The sequence below is a fragment of the Suncus etruscus genome, chromosome 7 (assembly GCF_024139225.1).
Source record: "Suncus etruscus isolate mSunEtr1 chromosome 7, mSunEtr1.pri.cur, whole genome shotgun sequence".
Classification (NCBI taxonomy): Eukaryota; Metazoa; Chordata; class Mammalia; order Eulipotyphla; family Soricidae; genus Suncus; species Suncus etruscus.
In genome coordinates, this window is record NC_064854.1 from 78,962,244 (window position 1) to 78,988,250 (window position 26,007).

At 36.8% G+C, this 26,007-nt stretch overlaps 2 protein-coding genes across 2 annotated transcripts in view; both read right to left on the bottom strand.

Moving 5' to 3' along the window:
- Positions 1-26,007, bottom strand: part of PRIM2 (DNA primase subunit 2) — a 244,655-nt gene that overhangs the window by 154,837 nt on the left and 63,811 nt on the right. Inside the window, exon 7 of the mRNA XM_049777644.1 lies at positions 23,924-24,061. Within this exon, the coding sequence (XP_049633601.1) occupies positions 23,924-24,061 (138 nt within the window). The remainder of the gene's footprint in view (positions 1-23,923; positions 24,062-26,007) is intronic.
- On the bottom strand, positions 6,195-6,891 carry LOC126013767 (60S ribosomal protein L19-like). The gene is given in 2 exon segments (XM_049776973.1): positions 6,195-6,328; positions 6,330-6,891. Coding segments are annotated over 2 exon segments (573 nt in total). The 5' UTR covers positions 6,875-6,891; the 3' UTR covers positions 6,195-6,300.

Consider the following 26,007-nt stretch of genomic DNA (forward strand, 5'->3'; position numbering starts at 1 on the left):
ACGCAGAAGGACCGTGGTTCAAATCCCGGCATCCCATATGGTCCCCGGGGCCTGCTGGGTAACTCCTGAGCGCTGCCGGGTGTGACCCAAAATCAAAAACAAAAACAAACAAATAAAAACCTTTTATAAAACCTGGTGCCACGCTGGAAGTAGTTAAGTTTTTTGTAATTTAAAATAGTAAATCTAGGGGCCGGAGAGATAGCACAGCGTTAAGACATTTGCCTTACATGGAGAAGGATGGTGGTTCGAATCCCAGCATCCCATATGGTTCCCCGAGCCTGCCAGGGGTGAATTCTGAGCGTGAAGTCAGGAGCGCTGCCAGGTGTGACCCAAAAACCAAAAAAATAAATAAATAAAATAAAAATAAAATAAAATAAAATAAATCTACCCATGAGAAACACAATTAGTTTTCACCACTTTGAAAGTCAAATCACTTTTCACGACTAATAACTAACAAAGTGTAGTAGTCACTATAATTACATTTCTATAAATCAATAAATTTAAAGTTGCTATCTTTGCAATTTGTATATTTACCTCTTACTTGTTTTATCCTCTGGACAGATAGGAAAGTAACAAAACTTATACTTAAATGATTCTTAAAAGACTAGATAATTTTCCACCTTAAACTGAGAGTCTTCAAAATGACAAGTAATGTGACAGGTAAAAAACTGAAACAAAACTAAATTACTCTTGTCAATCTTGTTCCTTTGTGTTGTAAATCTCATTTGGGAGTGACATATTCTAAATTTTTCTATTCACGCACTAAATAAATCTGTCTCTTCCACAATGATAGTTCCCAGCACAACAGTGATACATATCCTCATTTTAATTAACCTAATGGTCTGTTCACCAGTCATATTTGAAGGTTTATTTCATTACCTAAATTAGCATTTTCTTTCTATTAAAGTTACAGATAATAAAATGCTTTTGTGTGTAATTTACAACACATTTAATCTATTGTACTCTTTTGCTTAGTGATTATAAGTACTTAAGCACTATTAGAAAAGCACTTAGAACTACTACTGTCCCAATGATTTATTTATTCATACACAGGATGAAGTTATTAATAGGAAGAATAAAAATGAATATTTCAAAATTAAAATATATATTCAATAGCTCAATGAAAGCAATTCTAAGAAAGGTATTGATCTTATGTTTAAAGGTATGATGGCTCTCCTTATATGTTTATATTTACATAAAATAATTGAATAATCCTAACTGATATCATTTGTCATTTTATCTCCACAATGCAAGATTTAGCTTCTCAAATTTAGTCAGACATAAAAACAACAGTGAAGTAATTTTAATTTTTCAAGAGAGCAGTTTAAAGACTTCTCCAAGCAAATCTTTGGCAATTTAATGAGAAATTATTTATCATAACTTTGCTACAAAGTCAGTACTTAGAGCTAAATTGTCAACCTTGCATGGAAATTTACATACACATCAGCCCATGATTGTTTACTTTCCAAATTAATCCCTAATATCAAAATAAAAACAAAGTTCAATTTGATTTAAAGATAGTTTAAATTTTTTCATATCATCCCAAATTAACAGCAAATCCTCAAGTATTGTTGGACAAAAGCTTTCTCCTTTGAACTTCCTCCTCCCCCTTCAATCCTCATCCTGTTTCAGAACTTAATATCAATATCTAACTATATGATGCAACCAATTCACAATATTTTAAAGGAATGATAATTTCTCTTATATATTGTGAAAGTTCTATTTATTTAAAATTTAAGTAACTTACAAAAATAGCTTTTCAAAATCTATTCTGATTAAAAATCATTTGCAAGAAATATAGTAAATATATGATTGTCAGCTCTCTCAAGAAAAATTTTACATGTTATTTATAATAACATCTTAGAGGTTTGTTTTCACTTTTTTTTTTTTTTTTTGGTTTTTGGGCCACACCCGGTAACGCTCAGGGGTTACTCCTGGCTATGCGCTCAGAAGTCGCTCCTGGCTTGGGGGACCATATGGGACACCGGGGGATCGAACCGCGGTCCGTCCAAGGCTAGCGCAGGCAAGGCAGGCACCTTACCTCTTGCGCCACCACCCGGCCCCTGTTTTCATTTTTTTATGTTTGAGGGTCACACGTGAAGTGCTCAGGAGTTATTCTCAGCTCTACACTTAGGAATATTCTAGGCAAATCTCAGGGTATAATATAGGATAAGGGAAATCAAATCCCAGTTGGATTTGGCCATGTGAAAGGGGAGCATCCCACCCCCTGTCTTAAGAATTTTATACTTGAAAAAAAAATTTTTTGTACTTGAAAAACTTATCATACTCCTGGCTTTCCGTTCAGAAATCACTCCTGGAGGTGCTTAGGGAAGCATATGGGATGCAGAAGATCAAACCTGAGTCAACTTCGCACAAAGCACACTTTCTATCTTGCCTGTTTGTGAGGGGAGGTCAAATCCCTTGCTGATGATCTGCGAGCCCAAGACCAAAGGCTGCTTTAACCAGGCCTAGGAAGGGGATGCGGAACATGGGTCACCCCAGCATCCCCCTACCTCCTTCCTCCGGTACTCCAGGGCTTTGCCTGGCCATATGGCGGGGCAAACCAGCAAGGTGGGTCCCTTGGAGGAGTTTGTGGGTGTTCCTAGGCTTGCCCCATTTCCCTCCCATCTCCAAAGGGAGTGTCTAGGGGGGGGGGCTCCAACCTCCTAGCCTTCTGGCTCTGGAAGAACCTCTTTCCTTCCTGGGAGCTGAGCTGGGAGGTCCTGCCAGCATGGCGTCTGGCAGCCCTCCGCCATGCCAAAGGCTGCTTTAACCAGGCCTAGGAAGGGGGTTCGGGATATTGGTCACAATAAATTCTGGCATTATTACTTATCAGGGAAGTTTCCTTATTAAACCTGTCCATTGTGAAACCGCGCGGCACGCGGAACATTGTAAGAAATATTTGGATATCATTGTGTTTCATCTGCAGCCATTTTCTGAACATTGTTCACGTGCTCCTTTTATTCCTTTACTCTCTCACTCCCATCTCTTGTTACCACACATTTAACCATTTTCTGTACTAATGATTTTTGTTTTGGCCAAGGTGGATTACATATCTTTCACAATAATATTTGGGTGGAGTCTGAAGCTTCAGCAGGCAATGCGTCACGGCATAGTTTCATGCTGTAGGCTTTTTGGCCAAGATAAGGTGAAGATGCAGCCTCGGTCGCCCCCCACAGCCTTCTCTCTCTTTCCTCTCCGTCCCAGGGTTATTCCTGGACACCTGCTCAGGGTCCCAGCAAGTGGGTTCCAATGAGGTGCAATTTAAAAGAGACCCCAGGTTTCCTTGTTCATGCAAGGGGCTGGGAGGGGACTGCTGAACTCTCAACTTCCAGCAATTAGGAAGCAAAAGCCTCTCGGGGAGTTGGAAGCTTCAGCAGGCAACAAGTGGAGGACATGGCTCCATGCTCTCTTCGTTTGTCCAATCACAGACCAAAGTGGTGTCTTGGAAATACCCCCTCCCTCTTGACTATTTCTAAAACATAAAAGGGTCACGTGTATCTCCTTTGTATATCTCAGATGTATTCCCTTAACATCTATAACTCTTTTCGAATATCCTCATATAGTGACAATTTTGCCCACTGGATTTGTTATTTGATTGTTTGATTTTTCCCCCTTTGAGATCTGTTTTATAAGCAATACTAGTAGAAGAGTATTGCTGTATAGATTTTATGTTTGTACCAAGTTACGGGGAATGTTGGACTTTATTCGTCAGCCCCCAGATGCATCAATAATATCTTATGGCATTGCTTCTCTTTTGCATAGGCACATTAAAATGGGGAAATAATACATATGCAAACAAGTTCTTATCTAATAGAAATGGGACACAAATTTGGTAATGTAATTAGACCTTTTACCCTGAACATTGGCATAATGATTTGGCTCAGGCCTCAGAAGAATGGGCATCGCCCAAACACACCTGAACAATGGATACCATCTATGGAAACAACCACAATTGTCTATAACATTACCAGGATCCAAGCCTCTACCAGGGAAGACCTACCACTGCTTTAGCAGTGACTTACTCCAAAGAGTGCTCCCAACACCCAGATGACTCAGCAACAGTCTGCATGCAGGGCAGATCGCTCCGCATTTAATGGTATGCTGAAACTAGAGGATGCTCCACATCAGCCTGACATCGATGAAAGAAATGCACAGAATCCAGAGTCTTTAAATATAAGAATCTGATACCAACAACAGCTAAAGTGTGAAAAAGTTTCACCGGGACCTTGAGAATGACTGGAGAAGGACGGACTGGTTTACCTGGAACCCAGAGTCTATCTTATGCCAATAAACTGAGGTGAGGCCTTTTTAGTAATCAGGTCAAGGATTTTTTTCCATTTTCCCCATTTTTCTGGACCTATGCAAACAATGGCAATTGCTACTATCACACCTTTACTTTTTTTTACTTTTATTCTTTAAGTAAAAAAAATACAACTTACTGAACTTAAAAACAATTGTAGTAGAATGCCTGTCTTGAATACAGGCGAGGGATGGGAAGGGGGAAGAGGGTAATGTTACACTGGTGAAGGGGGTGTTCTGGTTATGACTATAACCCAAATATGATCATGTTACTTAAAAAATATATTTAGGGCCGGGAAGGTGGCGCTAGAGGTAAGGTGTCTGCCTTGCAAGCGCTAGCCAAGGAAGGACTGCGGTTCGATCCCCCGGTGTCCCATATGGTCCCCCCAAGCCAGGGACGATTTCTGAGCGCATAACCAGGAGTAACCCCTGAGCGTCAAACGGGTGTGGCCCAAAAACCAAAAAAAAAATAAATATATATATATATATATATATTTAAAAAAGAAGAATGAATGAGGGAACTGGAAAACCTGTCTAGAGTACAGGTGGGGGGGGGGGATGGAAGGAGATTTGGGACATTGGTGGTGGGAATGTTGCACTGGAGATGGGGGGTGTTCTTTACATGACTGAAACCTAATCACAATCATTTGTAATCAAGATGTTTAAATAAATAAAAATATTTAAAAAAAAAAAGAAGTTTAAATACAAATAAAGAAACTCTATGTTTTTGCCTTTAGGAAGAAAAAGAAAAAGAAATACATAGCAAGGTACAGCACGTAGGGAGCTTGCCTTGTATGTAGATTCTCAACACCCCATATGGACCCTAAACCTGCCAGGAGTGAATCGGAGCCAGGAGTAAGCCCTGAGCATAGCCAGGTGTGTGTATGTGTGTGTGTGGGGGGGGGGGGGGGGGAATGCATAGCAGGACAGGAGAAAGAGCTCTAAGAGCTGAGTGCATGCTCTGTACGTGGGTAACCTGGATTTGATCCCTATACCCTAAGCACCACCAGTAGTAACCTCCTAACAGCAGCAGAATAACAAAGTAAGTAACCTTCGAGCACCACCAAGTATGTGTGTGGGGAAACTACACATACATATACACTACACACCACACACCACACCATATACACACACACACATACACACACACACACACACACACACACACACACACACACATATATATACAAAACACAGATGGGACTGGGGAAGTAGCATATCCCAACATCACTGAGCTCCAAAAAGGAGGTCCCCAAGCACCACAGAGCTGACCACTGAACCTACCAGCCCAGTCTGTAAAAAATTACTAGATCAGAGTAACCTCTAGGATCCAGAGTACTGCTTGAGAGGCCCTCACAAAAGACATTAAAAGTCAGAATTCAGGGGCCAGGGTTGTGACGCAGCGGTAGGGCGTTTGCTTTGCACGCGGCTGACCTAGGACGGACCACGGTTCAATCTCACGGAGTCCCCATATTGGGGAAGCCAGGAGCAATTTCTGAGCGCATAGCCAGGAGTAACCCATGAGCATCACCAGGTGTGGCACAGAAACAAACAAACAAAAAAGTCAGAATGCAGAGCAGCCCCAAGCATCAATGGGTGTGGCCAAACTTTTTTTATGTTAAAGTTAAATGTTAAACACTAATGTTAAAGTGTGCTATATCTGGCAAAACAAAATGCAAAAGGTAAAGTACCAGGTTAAATACAAATGCTCTCAAGCCATGGAAGATCTAATTCAAGACCAGGATAACAATGTCAGACAACGTATAGCGATTAAGGCGATTGTACTATGATACATGGATAAAGTAGTTGGACCTATGATTCCCTGGAGCACCTCAGGGTCCACCGCCCCAAAGAAAATGGTATAGCAAAGTTAATTTTTCTAAGACTATCCCTTTCTTTTTTTTTTTTTTTGCAAAGGCAGTCTTCTTTAATTCAATGATCAATAGCAATGGAGCCACTAAGTACAGACAAGAAAAGCTGTCTTGTTCCTTGAGCTGTTCATTTCTTGGTCTCCTCCTCCTTGGACAGTCTTGATGATTTCCTCCTTCTTTGCCTGGAGATGTTCCTCACGGGCTTCCTTGGTCTTGGACCTGCAGGCCTCAGCCTGGTCAGCCAGGAGCTTCTTGCGGGCCTTGTCTGCCTTCAGCTTGTGGATATGCTCCATGAGAATTCTCTTGTTTTTGAACACATTTCCCTTCACTTTTAGGTATAAGCTGTGATACCTGTGGCGGTCAATCTTCTTAGATTCCCGGTATCTCCTGAGCAGCCAGCGCAGAATCCTCATCCTCCTCATCCAGGTTACCTTCTCCGGCATTCTGGCATTGGCAGTACCTTTGCGCTTACCTATGCCCATATGCCGACCCTTGCGGCGTGCCAAAGTATTTTTCCGGCATTGAGCCCCGGAATGGACCATCACAGGCTTCCAGATTATCAGCCCATCTTTGACCAACTTCCGGATCTGTTTATGCGAGTTTGCATTGGCAATTTCATTGGTTTCATTGGGATCCAACCAAACCTTTTTTTCCCCGCAGCGCAGGACGCTGGAGGCCAGCCTCTTCTGAAGCCTGAGCATACTTATGGCTGTGGCCGCAGCGGCCAAGACTATCCCTTTCAGTCACCTTTCTATCTGTATCTTCTATCTGTATCTTGATAAGGTCATTTGTCTATGTACATGCAACCTTGAAGTCTCTCCTTTTGTCCAAATTTTCTGTTCTTAAAAAGTTACTATTCAGATGGATCATAATAGACTTTTTCCTACTTTTTCAAAATATATTCATATTGGAACAATAATACAATGAAAGGTTTATGATTTACTTGCAGATGGACTAGGTTTGGACTGAGCTGCAATGGGAGGCCCCCAAGCACCAGAGCTGAACACTGAATCACCCATTTTATCTAAGCATTTTATCACTACATCTCCACATTTTATCTAAGCACTGTCCCTAGTACAGGGCTAGAAGTAGTACCCAAACACTGCCAGGTTTGATATATATATATATATATATATGAAAAAGAAAAACCAGTTCCTTGATAATAATCGTACTTTAAAAAGATAACAACCTGGGGCTACAGCAAAAGTAGAGCAGGTAGGGCATTTGCCTTGTGCACAGACGATCCACGTTCAATCCCTGGTGTGGTATAAAGCACAATCAGGAATGAATCCAGAGCATGGAGCCAAGAGTAAGCCCTGAATAACACCAGGTATAAGTACCTCCCAAAGAAACCTAAAAAGAAATCAACAATAATTGTCTAAAACTAAATCATATGCAATGCAATATTTTAAGTTATTTTTTAATCTAGCTTCTCCCCTATCTAGAGCCATGGATTCCTGCACTCCCTTAAGCAAACAATCACTATCTGAATTTTCTATAAAAACTTAAATTACTTTGAAACAGCTTAAAATTTGCAGTTAATCTGCAGTGTTTCTCTTAGAAGAATAAAGTAATTAAGTTTATAGTGTTTTTAAGGATGAGGAAAAAACTGCATTACAATATACAGATTGCATGCAATATATTCAAAAATATTAACTCTGATATTATGATTTTGTACCATTTCAGTAAGTATTCCTGACAAAAATTTTAATTTTTCAGCCTTAATGAATTCATACAAAACACCTAATTTCATTACAAAAAATAAAACACAAAACCAAATACAAGTCTAGCAACAATCTAGACAACATAGATATAAAATTATCATTCAATGATAATTCAATGAAAACTGGACATACAATTGCTAAAATGCAACTGCAGAAAAGTTTTTGGTATGCAATCTAATCAGTTCTTGACATCCAACTATTCCTAAAATCATATTAACTATTGTTAGAGATTGTGGAAAATAAGAAAACCTATGAGACAAAAGCTAAGACTGAAAGAATCTAAGAGAAACTTTAGCTACTTTGTTATTTATTTTCTTTCTTTTTTTTTTAAATAATATCTTTATTTAAGCATCATGATTATAAACATGTTATCTGTGCCAGAATAATCAGAGAAGCCCAACCTTTCTTCTAAATAGCTTGGTTTTAACCTAGAAAAAGGGACTATTCTGTAGACAGCTATTTTTTAGATATATGGAACATTTTCAATCAAGGTGCATGCATTTATTCAACCTTAACGACAATGGAAATATACTACTTTTTAATATATTAAAAATAAAATTAAATAGGATAAAGAAAATGAGTATAAATTTTGATTTAACAAAGTTTTTCTTCCAAAAGTGTCTCCTACTAAAAAAAATTTTTTTAAATTCTATGTCAAAATAATCTATTGCTCTTTTGCTGAACATATGGGTGATCAATATTTTGGAACAATTATGCATAAATATTATGAATGTTCATGGGCTAGTCTACGGTGCAACATTTTTGCTTCCTTCTTGGTAAATATCTAGGAATAGGAGTGCTGCAAACTAATTAGTACAAAAGGAACTGCATGATATTTTTTAAAGTAACCATACTATTTTATATTCCCAACAACGTTTAGAATTAGAATATGTTTCCAACAGCAATGTGAGCATATTTTCTCACAATAATATTAATTGTTCTACAGAGTATATAGTTTGGTCTCACTTTGGCTTTAATTTGCACATAGTTGCATGTCAATTATGTTCAGTATTTTACCCCTACATACTGACAGGCCAGTGGTGTATATGTCCTTATGAAAAATCTGTTCAAATACTTTTCCCATTTTTGGAAACACAAAATGCAAGATTACTAAGCAATAAAAAAGAAATAAAAGACAGTAAATGATGAACAGTACTGGTATCTTGCTGAACAAATGAAATCCAACAATTGTGTATGCACTATATGACTCCATCTACAGGAAATTCTAAAATAAGCAGGACTGGGGGCAGAGAAATAGTACCACAAGTAAGACCTTGAACAGCAAGCCCAAATTCAGCCCCAAAAACTGCACATGATTCCCTAGTCCCCAGAAGTGATCCATAAACATAGGAATCTGAGTTCGCTTTTGTGCCAACACCACTTGTTGAAGAGGCTTTCCTTGCTTTATTTTGTATTTCTTGTCCCTTTATCAAAGATTAGTTGATTGTATGTCTGGGGAATATTCTCTGAATACTCAAGTCTATTCCATTGATCTGAGGATCTGTCTTTATTCCAATACCATGCTGTTTTGATAACGATTGCTTTGTAATACAGTTTAAAATTGGGGAAAGTAATGCCTCCCATATTCCTTTTCCCAAGGATTGCTTTAGCTATTCGTGGTGTTTATTGTTCCAAATGAATTTCAGGAGTGTTTGACCATCTTCTTTGAAAAATGTCATGGGTATCTTTAGAGGGATTACATTAAATCTGTAGAATGCTTTGGGAAAAAAAAAAGGAACTTTTCTCAATATAGTCAAAGCCATCTACCTCAAGCCAATGGCAAATACTATTATTAAATGGAAATAAACTAAATAAAAGCTGGTACAAATTTGGTGATGGAAATTCCCCTGATTAAATAGTAATATGTACCTAAAATACTACTGTGAAAGATATGTAAGCCAATATGGTCAAAATAAAAATTATATATAATAAAATAAAATAAAAATAATGCCACCCACAGAATGAGAGAAACTATTCACCCAATACCCATCAGACAAGAGGCTAATCTCAAAAATATACAAGGTACTGACAGAAGTTAATAAGAAAAAACCATATAGCCCCATCAAAAAATGGAGACAAGAAATGAAAAGACACTTCCTAAAGAAGAAATACAAATGGCCAAAAGACACATGAAAAATGCTCCACATCACTAATCATCAGGGAGATACAAATCAAAACTACAATGAAGTACCATCTCACACAACAGAGACTTGCACACATCACAAAGAACAAGAACAATCAGTGCTGGCAGGGATGTGGAGAGAAAGGAACTCTCATTCACTGCTAGTGGGAATGCCATCTAGTTCAACTGTTACGGAAAATGATATGGAGATTTATTAAAAAAAAAAAAACTGGCAATTTAATTGCCATGTGATCCAGCTATTCCACTCCTAGGGATATACCCTAGGAACACAAAAGTACAATTCAAAAATCCCTTCCTCACACCAATATTTATTACAGAGCTATTTACAATAGCCAAACTCTGAAAACAACCAAGATGCCCTTCAACAGATGAATGGCTAAAGAAACTGTGGTACATATACACAATGGAATATTATGCAGCCGTCAGGAGAGATGAAGTCATGAAATTTTTCTATATGTGGATGTATATGGAATCATATTAATTGAAATTAGAGGAAGAGAGATAGACACAGAATAGTCTCACTCATCTATGGGTTTTAAGAAAAATTAAAAAGAGAGAGAGAGAGAGAGAGAGAGAGAGAGAGAGAGAGAGAGAGAGAGAGAGAGAGAGAGAGAGAGAGAGAGAGAGAGAGAGAGAGAGAGAGAGAGAGAGAGAGAGAAATCCCCCGTGCCTGCCAGGAACTATTTCTGAGCAGACAGCCAGGAGTAACCCCTGAGCACCGCCAGGTGTGACCCAAAAACCAAAAAAAAAAAAAAAAATTAAAGATATTACTGCAATAAAGCCCAGAGACGATAGAGTTAAGGATTTTAAGCGCTGGAAGGACCGCCTCACAATTTGAAGCTCACCACAAAGAGTGGTGAACTCTTTTAGGGAAATAAGTACACTAACAACTAGCATGACAATGTTAAACAATGAGAGAAGTAGAATGCCTGTCAGGAAAACAGGCATGGGTGGAGGAGGTGGGGGGCATTGATGGGAATGTTGCACTGGTGAAGGGGGTATATTCTATTTATAACTGAAACCCAACTACAAACATGCTTGTAATCATGGTGCTTAAATATAAAGATTTACATTAAAAAAATTTTCTGTACAGCAAGCTGATCTGTTGTCAGAACTACTGAGGTAGTGTTTTCATATTCATTCAAAGTAAAAATAAAAAATACTTAGAAAAACACCTTAATAAGCATCTATCAAAATAGTTTATAAAATCAAAATAGATATCAGGTGAGGAATTCAAATCCCTACAATACATCCATTCTTCATCACTGTTCTGATAAGGAGTTTATCAGTTTCATAGAACTTCATTTTTTCATCTTTAGGTTGAGGAAAAGAATAACTCTATCACTAGCATCAAATGAGACTATGCTCACTATATATATACTGCTTTGGGGTATGTTACATAAAAAACAAAAGATACTTTAAAAACTTTTATTTATTTAAAGAAATACTCTGTAATAGGGTTTAGATTCAGAACTAGATTGTCTTTATAGCATCCATAATGTTCTGTGATATGTACTTATATTCAGATAGTCATCTTCCATGAGTGAATTGCCATTATAAAATATATAAATAGATCATAAATCATTGAGTTTTAGATTTAATGTCTTCTAATTGGCTACAAAAACTAAGATTTAAGCTATGATTTTAAAAAGATTCCATGAGTGAATTGCAATTATAAAGATATATAAATAATGATAAATCGTTCAGTTTTAGATTTAATGTTTTCTAGCTGGCTACAAAGACTAAGATTTTAAAAAAAAAGACCCTACAAATTTAAACTGCACATTTCATGAAAACTGCCACTCAAGTTACAATACAAGATACACTTTAAGGCTGGTACAAGACAAGATCAAATCTTGCTGATAATAAATGTTTGTGAATTAAGAATGGCATCTCTGGATCTTTCATCTTGCTCTAGTATCTTTTATCTATATCCACATGATTATTTTGAAGCCAGATTTCAAGGAGCATAGACTTTCATTCTGAGCAGAAAACTCTATCAGAACAGCAAACAATGGCAGCTCTTTAAAATAGAGAAAATGAAAATGTGAAAAGAGAGCACTGCAAAATACAGAAAATGAACATATCAACTGACAAAGGCCCCAACCGACACAGCAATCAGGTTTCTTCTCATTTAACAGTAATGAAAATGATGATAAAAGTCACCATTTATGAGAGGGAATAAAACCAGAAGAAAAGGAAGAAATCATAATAGAGAGGTGAAAATTTAAAATAAGGTCAGACTGTTAACAATGATCACTGTAATAATTGCAAAAGAAAATTTCTCACTTCCATGATAAAAACACAGATGTCACAAACAATTAAATCCTCCAACATTTGGTTACAGCCTAAATAATAATGCTTAATTAACACTAAAATTATAAAGCAAAACATTTTTCCACGTTTTCAACGTTAGAGAGTTGTTGCCTCATCAAAACAGAAAGAATCTGATGCATTAGCACAGTTACTCAAACTTATTTATTCACTGGCTTGATAAAAATTTCTAAAAGGAATTTAAAAAGACATGGACTGTTCGGACTTCAAATTTATTTAATGATTTAGCAAATTTGTCTTAACAGAATTTGACCAGAATCTCCCACTTATCCTCTATTGTTCCAGACAGTATCTCAGCCATTTGTTCTGTTACTGTTCTATTTTCTAGAAGTTCCTCCAAAATCACAAAAATAGAGCATTCTCCTAGCCTGTTTCCTCCTCTGATGGATTTTATACTTCTAAATCCTCGAACCACTTTACCTTCTTTAAATTTCTCAAATAATACACCATCTAAAATCTCATCCATTCTTCTAGAAACTCTTCTTCAGATTTCTTTACTCTTTTCTTTCTTCAACTGCCCTATAATTATGGACGATTTCCAATAGTGTACTTCTCCTCACTGTTTAATGCTGATATGTTTTGTACTCTCATTCAATTTTAAGAGATTTGAGGGGCCGGGCGGTGGCGCTAAAGGTAAGGTGCCTGCCTTGCCAGCGCTGCCTTGGACGGACCGCGGTTCGATCCCCCGGTGTCCCATATGGTCCCCCAAGCCAGGAGCAACTTCTGAGCGCATAGCCAGGAGTAACCCCTGAGCGTTACCGGGTGTGGCCCAAAAACCAAAAAAAAAAAAAAAAAAAAAGAGATTTGAAATAACTGGTAAGTTGAATAGCTGTCACTTCTATTCTCAGCCATTTAAATGAATGCTTCTATTACATGCCTGAAATCTACAGAGGTGACAATTTCTATGTTACCTCAAACTAAAAAAGCCCAAAACTACACTCATCTAAACCATCACCAATCCAACATCCAAATAAAACTATTATCACTAAAACTTTGTTCTACTCATTCAATAGACTGTAGAACAGTCTACAATGATTCAGACAATCCCATAGTTTTGGACAATCACTGACCATTCTCATTCTTACTCAGTAGCAGTCATCCCTCGCTGGCTGACAAAAAGGTACTTAGAAGACTCTGAAGAAGTTCAGCAGAAATCAAAAAGCTTATTCTCATTGCTTCTTTATCTCCTAGGCATCCAGACACAGTGTTTAGTTGATAGAAAACATACTGAACCTGGCTGATGAGCAGGAAAAAAAAAACTATTTAAAAATTAGGCAAGGGCTGGAGAGATAGTACAATGGCACTGCATTGATTGCATGCCATTGCATGCCAGAGTTAACCCCCAGCACTACATGGGGACTTCCAAGCCCTACCAGGAGTGATTCCTGAGAAGACATGAGTAAGTCCCAAAGAATTTGTGGGACATAAAAAAGTGGTACAAAAAGGTAAATTTATAGATTTGCAAGCACCCATACAGAAATAAGAATGGGCTTAAATAAATGACTTAAATACCCAGCTTATAAAATTAGAAAGTGATCAATAAAATGAACAAAAATAGGTAGGCAGAAGGAAATAACAAAGCTTAGAGCAAAAATTAATAGATTGAAAATCAAAACAACAATTTGAAAGATCAATGAAAGCAACAGTTGGTTCTTTGAAAAAGTAAACAATATCAATAAACTACTAGCAAAACTTACAAAGAGAGGGGGAGAGAGAAAAACTTAATAAATTATATTAGAAAAGAAAAGGGGAGATTACAAAAATTCAAAGAGTAATCAGAGAGTACTTTGAGAAAATCCACACCACAAAACAATGGATAAATTCTTGAACTCATACTCTCCCATGGTTGAACCAAGAAGATCTAACATAACTGAACTATATCTAATATACATGAACTATTGAAGAAATTAAAATGGTGATAGTCTTCCCCAAAACAAAAGTCCAAGCCCAGATGGATTCACTAACAAATTCTTTTAAAACTTTCAAGAGGACCTACTACCAATCCGTTCAGGCTCTTCCAGAAAACTGAAGAAACATTTTGACATGAAAAGCAAACAGAGATGCCACAAAAAATAGAACTACAGACCAATATCTCTGATGAACACAGATGCAAAGATTCTCAACAAAATCCTAGAAAATGGGATCCAATTCCTCATCAAGAAGGTCGTACACCATGACCAAGTAGGCTTCATTTCAGAGATCTTAGGATGCTTTAACATACACAAGTCAATCAACATCATACACCATATCAACAAAAGAATCAAAACCATACAATCATATCAATAGATACTGAGAAAGCATTTGATATGGTCCAAAACCTATACATGATGAAAACTCTCAAAAAGATGGAATAGAAAGAATTTTTCTCAATATAGTCAAGTCCATGGCAAATATACTCAATGAAATGAATTGAAAGCCTTTCCCCTAAAATCTGGTACAAAATAAGGTTGCCTCCTCCCATCATTCCTCTTTAACATAGTAATAAAAGTCCTAGCCATAGCAATTAGGCAAGAAAAAAATATCATGGGAATTCAGATAGGAAAGGAAAAAGTTGAGCTCTTACGGTTTGTAGATAATATAATACTATATTTAGAAAACCCAACAGATTCTACAAAAAAAAAAAAAGTCTAGAATAGATTCATATAGTAAAGTGGCAGGCTACAAAATTAACACACAAAAATCAATGGCCTTCTTCCTCAATGGATTGGACATTGATAATCCAACCCTGAGCCTCAAATCCCGATATTGGTACCAGCAAAGATTATGAGACCAGCACAAGGATTCAAACTCCCCTGGGGGAGGCCCAAATACCACACTGGCACCAACCCGCTCCAGGGTAGACTCCAGGGTAGTCACCCTTGATCTAAGGGCAAGTTGCCCTACCTCACCACCCAATAGTGAAATGAAAACAGAAGATACTTTGTCCTTGGATCTGTGTAAGAACCAGTATCTCTAGTTACAAAGACTATCTACAACTACAAATAAGCAGAACGTTTCCTTGGACAACAAAGAAAGACTTTATCCTAGGTTTCATCCTAGGACCTGTACAAAAACCAAGATCTCTAACTATAGAAGACTGGCTTTGTCAACTGTGACTGAGCAAAAATTTTTCTGGGACCATAGAGACTTTGGGGTTGAACAACCAACAAGCCCAGAGCCTATAGTTGGTCTTTTGCCAGTATGCTTCATGGGTGGAGACACCCTGTATCTCTTAGGCCAATGGAATTTTCTTTCTAATTTCCCCAACACTTGATGTGCCAATGCAAAAAAAAAAAAAAAAGGAAAAAAAAAGGCATACCTGCCCTTCCAACCCCCTATCTTTTTTTTCTTCTTTTAATTTTACTTATATTCTAGATAGGGGCTCCACTTTTCCACAGAACTTGAATCACTTTGTTCTGTCTCATATTTCTGTCTTTTTACAAACTGAGAAAAGGATAAAATATATAAATGGGGCCCAGAGACTAAATGGTCTCAGGAACTTGAATGGAAAAAAAAAGAGGTCAAATCTAAATACCAAAGCCAAAGTCACCGACAACAGAATCAAGAGACCCAAACTATAATAAGCTAAATACAAAATGGACCTGTTACACTAATAGTCCAGGAGCCTAAGGGTGGAGGTTTGGGAAGCATGCAGGGAACTATCATGAAGGGAGGTCAACAGTGGTAGTGAGAATGGCCCTAATTCACTGCCACTAAACACCTGAAATACAACTTGTAACTCACAATGGCCTCAATTTAAAAAAAAAAAAATCTTTTAAATGTTTTGGGAACACAAAAATCAATGGCCTTCTTATAAGCAAATAATGACAAAGGATAAACAGACATTTAAAAAAAATCCCATTCAGGAGCCCAAGCAGTGGCACAAGTGGGAATGTATCTCTGCTTTGCCGGTGCTAGCCTAGTACGAACCATGGTTTGATCCGCCCATCGTCCCATATGGTCCCAAGCCAAGAGTGATTTCTGAGCACACAGCCAGATAACCTCTGAACGTCACCGAGTGTGGCCCAAAAAAAAAAAAATCCCATTCACAATAGTGTCACAGAAACTCAAATATCTTAGAATCAACTTAAAGAGGTGAAGGACTACACAAAAACAAAAACAAAAACAAAAACAAAAAACAAAACAAAACAAAAAAAACCTACAAAAGTCTGCTTCAAGAAATAAAAGAGGGAGGCCAGAGAGATAGCATGGAGGTAAGGCATTTGCAGAAGGTCATTGGTTCGAATCCCGGCATCCCACATGGTCCCCTGAGCCTGCCAGGAGTGATTTCTGAGCATGAAGCCAGGAGTAACCCCTGAGCGCTGCTGAGTGTAACCCAAAAACCAAAAACCAAAAAAAGAAAAAGAAATCAAAGAGAACACAGAAAATGGAGATACATATCCTGTTCATGGATTGGGAGGATTAACATCATTAAAATGGCAATATTCCACAAAGCACTGTACAGATTTAATGCAGTCTCTCTAAGATACCCATGACATTATTCAAAGTATCCCCCAAGCCTGCCAGGAGTGATTCCTGGTGTAGAACCAGGATTAATACATGAGCTTTGCCAGATGAGGAAAAAAAAATTCCAACCATAGGAATAAAACCACTATTCTCAAGGGAGCTAGAGTTCAAACCCCATTAATGTTGCGTCATGAATTTCTCAACAAAATCAGCTACAAATATATGTTATATATTCCAGAGAAAAGATGCACAGAATAGCAGTTTTAACTAAAGCAACCAACCACAATAGGCCATGAAAATATTTTGAGGTCATAAGCATTTGTAACCAAGATTTCAGAAATATCCTGCAGATAACATTTTACACATATTTTCGGGTACCTGACCCTTTTATTTTTACAAACAGCACACTGAAGGGCAAATCCATTTATTAACTTTAATTTTCTAAACATATCTAGAGATACAAACATGTAATTCTCATAATGTAATTCATCAAATCCTAAGCACCTACTCCAAGGCACAGTGCTAGACATTAGAGACAATTTAAATTGAATATAACATTATCCCTATTCTGGAGAATTTGAAAATGGCTTAATCCTTACCCTAAAGCAGGGGTCTCAAACTCAATTTACCTGGGGGCCGAAGGAGGCAAAGTTGGGGTGATCCTTGAGTGCAAAGTCAGTAGTAAGCCTTGAACATTGGGGGGTGTGACCCAAACAACTAAAACAAAACAAAACAAAAAAAGATTCCTCTAGAGCAGGGCCACAAAATGTTGTACGGAGGGCCACAAACAGCCCACGGGCTGCGAGTTTGAGACCCCTGCCCTAAAGAATGCTCCAGGTAAAACACAGAATAAAAGTATCTGCTGGATGGAGCCCGAGAGAGAGCGCAGTGGTAGGGCATTTGCCTTGCATGCAGCTGACCCAGGACAGACCTCAGTTCGATTCCCAGCACCCTGTATGGTCCCCCAAGTCCGGAGCAATTTCAGAGAACATAACTTGAAAACCACCAATAACAAAGACTCAAATTCAAACTAACTACCAAATGAATACCTCTGTTTTATTTCATTTTCTATCATAACTCTTTATAAACACTGAATATAGCAAAAAAAAATTATGTTGGCAACATTCCAATGATATCAAATAAACCATGAGGAATTATTATGAAGTGAAAATTAATCAATCCAAAACCCAAAGAAATCAACCAGATACAAATAAGGAAATTCTTATGTGATTATAAAGTACAAAACCATTCAAGAAACCTAATTCTGTTTAATGAAAGCTTTTAAAATTATACTAAACACTGCTTTTAAAGTGAGGATAAAAGATTTAAGATGATTCTAAGCATTTTAGGGATTTTAATTACTTAAACAAGTCCTCCCAAAAACACTTTCCAAAGCAACAAATGCTTGATGAGCCATGAGCTCTAATAGAATCTAAAAATGTGAAAAGGGAAATCTCCACAGAGACTAGTCTTACTTATCTCTCCATTTCCAAGACCTACTTAATTTACCTGTCAGTTGTTTCCTTGGAAATTTCTCAAAAGTCCTTTCTAAATTGAAGTAAATAAACAGGTTTCTGAATAAGTTCAGTTTTATCAACAACTTCTAATGGTGAGTCCCACAAATAGGAAGTACGTTAGTGATGAAAATAAAAAACTATTATTAAGCTATACTTAAGGAGATTCTTGTCTTCTTTTATAAGTCGTATTTTACTTTTAATTCTTTTTTTTTTTTAAAAAGAGTTGTGTGAAAACATAAGCTTATCCGTAGGTCCTCCACTGCCATGTCATTCTTTGTGTGACCCTCACAGACTCATGACTTCACCCCTCCTACCCAGAAACCCAGGCTTCTTCATCCAATTTATAAATCTGCAATCTCCATCTGAATGACTAAGAAGCATTTCCGTGAAAACAGTCAGGACAGTCTTTTTTTTAGGTCAAGAAGTGTAATGTTAGTTTCAAAGAATTGCCTCCTTTGCAACTTCAAAACTAGAAACCTATCTAGATCAATGCTATATTGTTTTAATTCAAAATGATTAATATAATTAGGGGTTCCTCTGCTACATAGAGTGGAGTGCTGTATCGCTATTAACAAAAAAGCTACCACAGCAAATCCAAATAGTCACATCCACAATTCTTGAGCAGGCATACATTATATTTTTCATGTAAGTCAGCTGCACTGTCCCTGGCAACATTGATCTCAACATCCTCCCATATGTGGCAGAGATTGAAAAACCTTCTGAGAATGTAATCCTCAAATAGCTTGACAGATGGCTCCATAGGCTAGTTCACAGACAGGTTCTACCTCCAGTCATAGGTACAGCACCAATCTATGACTCCATCTACATACACAAAACCAGAACATACAAAGGTGGCCTCTGTAAGCATATTGCTTTCCATGGAGTAGAGACTAAGGTCTCTCTTATCGCTGCCACAGATCATACTGCCTAGGAAGTGTCACAAGTCTTTAATGTGATACTCAGTTGGTCAGCAGTTTGATTACAGATGCCACCAAGATGCACTCTTCCTTTTGAAGCCCAAACAATTTCATATTATTGAGCCAACAGCCACTCCTAGAAGTTGTGATCCACTATGCGCCAGTCATAGTGTCCAGAAGATAAGGTTTGATTTCTATCACATTTTTTATTGTCTGACAGGTATTAGCATGGTTCCAGAATCGTGTCAACAATAACCACAGCAAAACTTCAAGGCCAAGGTGATGCTTCCTTAAGCATTTCAGTTCTCAATTCAGCTAGAACACCCCAGCTGAGAATGCCCAATTCAACACATGACTGGGGCTCCAGATCCAAGTTCAACAGTTCCATCCACACAGCCTCTGAGTCTGAAAACCCTGTGCTAGTTCACCAGTCTAATAAACTGGCCTACACTGGCCTAGTAGAGCCAAAATGAGTAAAGACCCAGAACAGAACTCTTGAGTTTTATTTTGTGTACTTCTCTTAAGAGTCTTTGAAATCTTGGTAAAATTTATCAATCTCTATCTAATTATTCAGACCAAAAGTCTAAGCAGTGTTCCATAGTCAGGAACAAACTTTGAAGCCCTACTATGTAGATTCAAATCCTGCCTCTGTTGAGCACTTCCTGTCCAAACATACTATAAGCATCAGATAGTGATAGTCAATATCTCATAGGGTCCCTATAAAGATTCTAAGAGGTCATACATGTAAATATTTAAAAGACTGCACAGAAAACATTAAGTTTATGCTATCATTATGATCATTATTAATATTTATTTTCCTCTCCATCATATCAGTAAGACTTCATATCCGTAGTATCAATTAGACGTGAAAAACACAGCTAAAATCCACTGGTACTTCTCAGTCATTGTCATTACAACCAACAACTTCTAATAATGTTTCAAGATTAGACTAATATGAAAAAAATTTAGTTTTCCTATTTCTATTTACTCTATAACATCCAAAGAAGCTTTCAAATGTCAGGCAAAATAATTCCTTTAAAATATATATCACGATCAAAGAGACAGGTTGAGTGATAGAGCACATGTGCTTATTAATTTGATCCCCAGTGGCACCAAGTACTTCCTATAGCACTGTTGGTCTCCAAATACAGCCAGACTTGAGCACCAAAATACCATATCCATACTCAGTCATCAGGCCAAGCATAACAGATTATTCCAATTCAGAGAAAAAGATCATACCATTCCCTCATTCAAAACCATCCAACATCTTTCTCCTAAATCACACTCCTTATTCCATTCAATAATATTACATTTAATCACTGCTGTCCACCATATAACTAGCACTGCTAAAATCACTAGCTACAAACTGGCATCTTCTTATTCAGCAAAATACCTCAGGAAGTTTTGCACTAGTGATTTTCCTTGCCTAAAATGTATTTTTCTATTTGTTCAGTTAGGTCCTTTCTGTCATAGAGAACATTATTATTTGTTTAATACTTTGGTAACTGTCAAGCTCTCTCCAGAACATAAATTTAGTATCTTTTTAAGTAGAGAGTTCCTAGTACCCAAAACAATATATGAATGAAAAAAAAAGTTATTTAAAAATAATTTATTAACTGAAAGAACTGTGTGAGAAGCAAAATGTATAACTTTTCCCTTACAGTTTTCCCTGAGTATCAGCTGATTAATTCTCTGCTCCAAATTAACTCTTTTTTTTTGCTCTTCTATTACTTACCTTAATGCAAAAGTTTTTCAATATTTTCTTAGTTTTAAGGTCTAAATCTTATACAGGCACATATCATCAAAATAATCTAAATTATGATTAAAAAGCCTAAGATCCAATCTTGGATCCTTCAATTACTAACCACCATAACCCTGAACAAATTACCTAGCTTTCTAAAGAATTTTCCTCATCTATATAATGCAGACTATAATTGCTATCTCAGTAGCCTGTGGTAAGGATTATCAAGATAACTCAAGAACAGTAAACTAAGAACAAGCTTAGGTTATTATTATTGTATATCTATTGTTTCAATAAAATTTTATTTATCTTATGTGACTAATGCTATACTGGATAGAAAATTCATATTAAGATAGAATGCTTCCCTCGATGAGATGCCTGCAGTTGAGGATACATATACAGAATTTGAATAATTTCATTACAATTAGCAGTGTACAGTTCTGCAACTACATATAAGTGATAACCTTAGCATTATCACCAAGCTTAAAAGTGACATCAAAGTGGAGTCATATCTAGGTTGAAAGGATTAGTGGAGTAAAAAAGAATTCTTATCAAATGAGATGATAATTTCCACCTTTTATTTGTCTCAAGCCATTTCAAAGCCAAATTAGTTGTATTAACATAAAAATTACATGATCAAAATATAAGCTTTCAGGTATTACTTGAGGGTAAATTCTCTCAATTTAAGACTATGTAAGTGGGCCTGAAGCAGCATAGCAGTAGGATATTTGCCTTGCACAGAGCTCACCCAAAACGGATCTGTTTAATCCCTGCATCCCATATGGTCCCCCAAGCTAGGAGTTTTTACTGAGCTATAGCCTCAGAAAATAAGAGTAACCCCTGAGCATCACCAGGTGTGGCCCCAAAACAAACAAACAAACAACAACAACAACAAAAGACTCTATGTAGTGGTCAGAGCAATAACACAGCAGTAGAGGGTTTGCCTTGCATGCAGCAGATCTAGGACAGTCCTTGGTTAGATCCCCTGGCGTCCCATATGGCCCTCAGAGCCTGGAGCGATTTCTGAGTGCATAGCCAAGAGTAACCCCTGAGCATCACGGGGTGTGGCCCAAAAACCAAAAAAAAAAAAAAAAAAAAAAAGCACTCTCTATGTAAAACTAGTTATTTCATTCTTTATCACCGATTAAAATTCCTTGTTTTACTGTCTATAAGACACTTTTCTTATCCTAAAAGAATACTGACATCACTTAGGTTGAAAATTTTCCATGCACACACTCCAATGCAGAACAAGGAAAAAACAGTCTCGACTAGAAAGAACAGTGAGGAAGTGATCACAAAAATAACAGATTGGAGCCGGAGAGATAGCACAGCAGCTGACCCAGGATCAAAAGTGGTTCGAATCCCGGCATCCCATATGGTCCTCATGCCTGCCAGGAGCGACTTCTGAGCAGACAGCAAGGAGTAACCCCTGAGAACAGCTGGGTGTGGCCTCAAAAATAAAATAAAAAAAAATAAAATAACATATTAAGATTTCTTCTTCATTACAAAGGAAAAGAAACTCCTCTCCTTCGTTCCAACTCCCCTTACACAGCTATCAGGGCAAAGTCCCAGGAAAAATGCTTCATCCAGTTTCCTTCATGGTTAGGCAAAGCACTCTAAACCAAAACTCTCAACCAGAATTCAGCAAGCTCTGCCTACAATGAGGAAGTCATTGTCTCTCTACTATGACTCCACAGACATGTAAGTCACAATACCCAAAAAAAACAACAGTAAATAACTCGATGAAAGTTAAGTATGAATCCATGAACTCAGAACACAGATACACTTTATATCCTACAATTCCACCGTCTGGCATACAACCAAGAGAAATGTGTTTGCTAAAAGATATTATAAAATGTTCAGAGAAGCTTCATTAGTTATAAAGAAAAGAAAAGAAAACCCAAATGCCTATCAACAGTAAAAGGGGTATACTGTAATCTTCATCTGCATTGAGACTAAAATCATGTATCACTTGATAGGATTGTATTGAAAACAATAGAGCATCACTTCTATGATATTCCTAAAGAAAAAACACTTGAATCTCAACATGAAGAACTATCAAAAACAAATATAATCTACAAAATAATTAGCATATAAGCTTCAAATGTAACAAATCACAAAAGCCAAGGAAAACATAAGAATTGGACTGGAGAAAACTAAAAAAAAGGAACAATTAAATAACACATGAGATTTAAAAGTAATTTTTAAATCACCTGCATGACTGAAACAACTGTTGGAACACGTAAGTTGCTAGGATAACATGATAATTACATAGTGACCTGGGTGCTCCATATTTCCACAGTTAAACTGGTTATATGGAATATTAAGTGCTGAAGCTGATGGGTATTTATTCTCAAACGGTTTAAAGCAAAAGTTAATATTGTAAACTGTAATTTTTCTGTAAGCTTGTGATTATTTCAAAATCTTAAATGCAAATATTTTTTAAAATATTAAAGAGGGAATAATGAGTAATTAGAAAGAAAAGAATTCAAAATGTTAAAAGCTTTATTTCTTAAGCTAAAAAGCAAATTTATTACTAACTTAGGAACTCACTATTTTATCCTTCATCTAGAATATTTAGTTCATTCATCTTCAAATTGCTGAGATACTTTTTTAATTTACAGAAATCTGCCACATACCTTTACTTGTACATTAGATTATTGGGAAAATAACTGAAACTTATTTCCAAGGAAAACACACACATCCTTTAAGGAACTCACAAAGCCACTATCATTACCAGAGGAGAAGAAAAATGAAAAAAAAAAAAAAACAAAAAACAGGGGAAGCAAATATAAATTTAAGGATTCTAGAATATCAGCACAAAACACTATAAGCAATATATAATTATGAAAATTATTTGTTTAGAAAAAGATAGGATCAAGTATATATCATTGAAAATGTAAACTTAAAAATAAAGTGAATACTTACTGCCAAAGCCTTGGACAGTTTGGATCTAAATTCATTAAGGATGATTGCCACAATGTCCTTAAGTGGCACATAAGCAAAGCCATCTTCCAAATAGACTTTCCTTCCTCGAAATAAATCCAAAGCATCAGCAAAGGGGATCTGAATTCAAAGTGCAATGAAAAAAGTCAGTCAGCACCTGTCATCACAAAATCCTTCTAAATCTTTATAGGTACTAATCTTGTTCAGATTCTTCCTATGAGAAATTCATTACACCCAGCAGATTGTTTAAAAGGAATAAAAGATAAAATTAAACTGCTTAAAACTAAATTAGCATAAGAGAGAGACAGTATAGAAATGTGTGCATTTTAGGCACATTTGAAAGAAACAGTAAACCAAGCTAGAATGCTTTTACAACTCAATTCATGAATATACAAATTATAATCCCCTGGATTTCAAACTCCAAAATAAAGCCCTAAAAGCACATTGCATTCTTCTCATGTTCTCAAACTTCACAGTTTATTCTGCATCAAGGGGAATTCTAATGAATAAACAGTATGTTTAGTGCTGAAAATTTACAAATAAGAAAAGTAATTCCAAATTTCTTCATCTCTGTTTCCTTTCTTTCCCTAAAGAAATCTATTGAAGGGGTTGGAGAAAATGCACAAAAGGCTGAGAGTTTGCTTTATATGACAAGCTCAATCCCCAACACCATATGGCTCCCTGAACACTATTAGGAGCAGCCCTCAAGCACACAGACAAGAATAAGCCCTGAGTCAATAACAAGAAGAAAATTATAATTGGAAGGCTAATCTCCATAATGAGAAATAGAATTAACAGTTATTCAGCTTTACTACTAAAATAAGTATTTGCCAGGGCTAGAATAGTAGTACAGCATGTAGGGTTTTGTATGTGGAAACCCCAGGTTCTATGCCTGTTGTCCCATAAGATACCCTGAGCAACACACTGCCAGGCGTAATGGCTAAGTGCAGATTCAGGAATAGGCCAGAGCATTGCTAGGTATGACCCCCAAAAAAAACAAGTAACAGCAAATACTTTTTAAATTTCTGATACTACTCTACTTTCTTCTCCAAAATTCTATTAACTATGCAAAAGTTTTAAGGGATGAGCAGAATACATTATTAATAAATTATGAAAATCATTCATTCTTTTAAACTATTTTATGCTTTTTTAAAAAGGTGTTTTGGATCAAAGAGCTGAGTAGTAGCTCTGCATGAAGGAAGCCCAATTTTTGGTCTCTCAAGCATTGCTGAGTTGTGGCCAAAAAAAAGACAAGTAACTGTAAATAAATTAAATGATTTAAAATTAAATGCCTTAAAATTAATTGATTTTATTATTTTTAAATATCTTTATTTACGCATGATGATTGCAGACATGATTGTAGTTGAATGTCAGTCATATAAAGAACACACCCCTTTACCAGTGCATTAACAATCCCCATCTCCCTCCTCCCAAACCCATCCTGACTATATTCAAGACAGGCTTTCTACTTCCCTCACTAATTGACTTTGTTATGCTGGATGTCAATTTAGTATTGCTCGAACTGCACTCACCACTCTGTGAGGAACTTCATATCCTGAACTGGTCCTTTCAGCCCTTATCTCTATTGCCTCTGTGCAATTTTACAATAATGTATTTTATTTTTCTTAAAAACCCATAGATAAGTGAGACTGTTCTATGTCTATTTCTCTCCCTCTGACTTATTTTACTCAGCTTAATAGGTTCCATGTACATCCATATATAGAAAAATTTCATGACTTCATCTCTGACAGCTGCATAATATTCCATGTGTATAAGTACAATGGTTTCTTTAGCCATTCATCTGATGAAGGACATCTTGGTTGTTTCCAGAGTTTGGCTATTGTTAACAGCACTGCAATGAATATAGGTGTGAGGAAGGCATTTTTTATTGTATTTTTAGGTTCCTAGGGTATATCCCTAGAAGTGGTATAGCTGGATCTTATGGGAGCTCTATTTCCAGTTTTTTGAGGAATCTACATATTGTTTCCCATAAAGTCTGGACTAAACAGCATTCCCACCAGCAGTGAATGAGTTACTTTCTCTCACATCCCTGCCAGCACTGATTG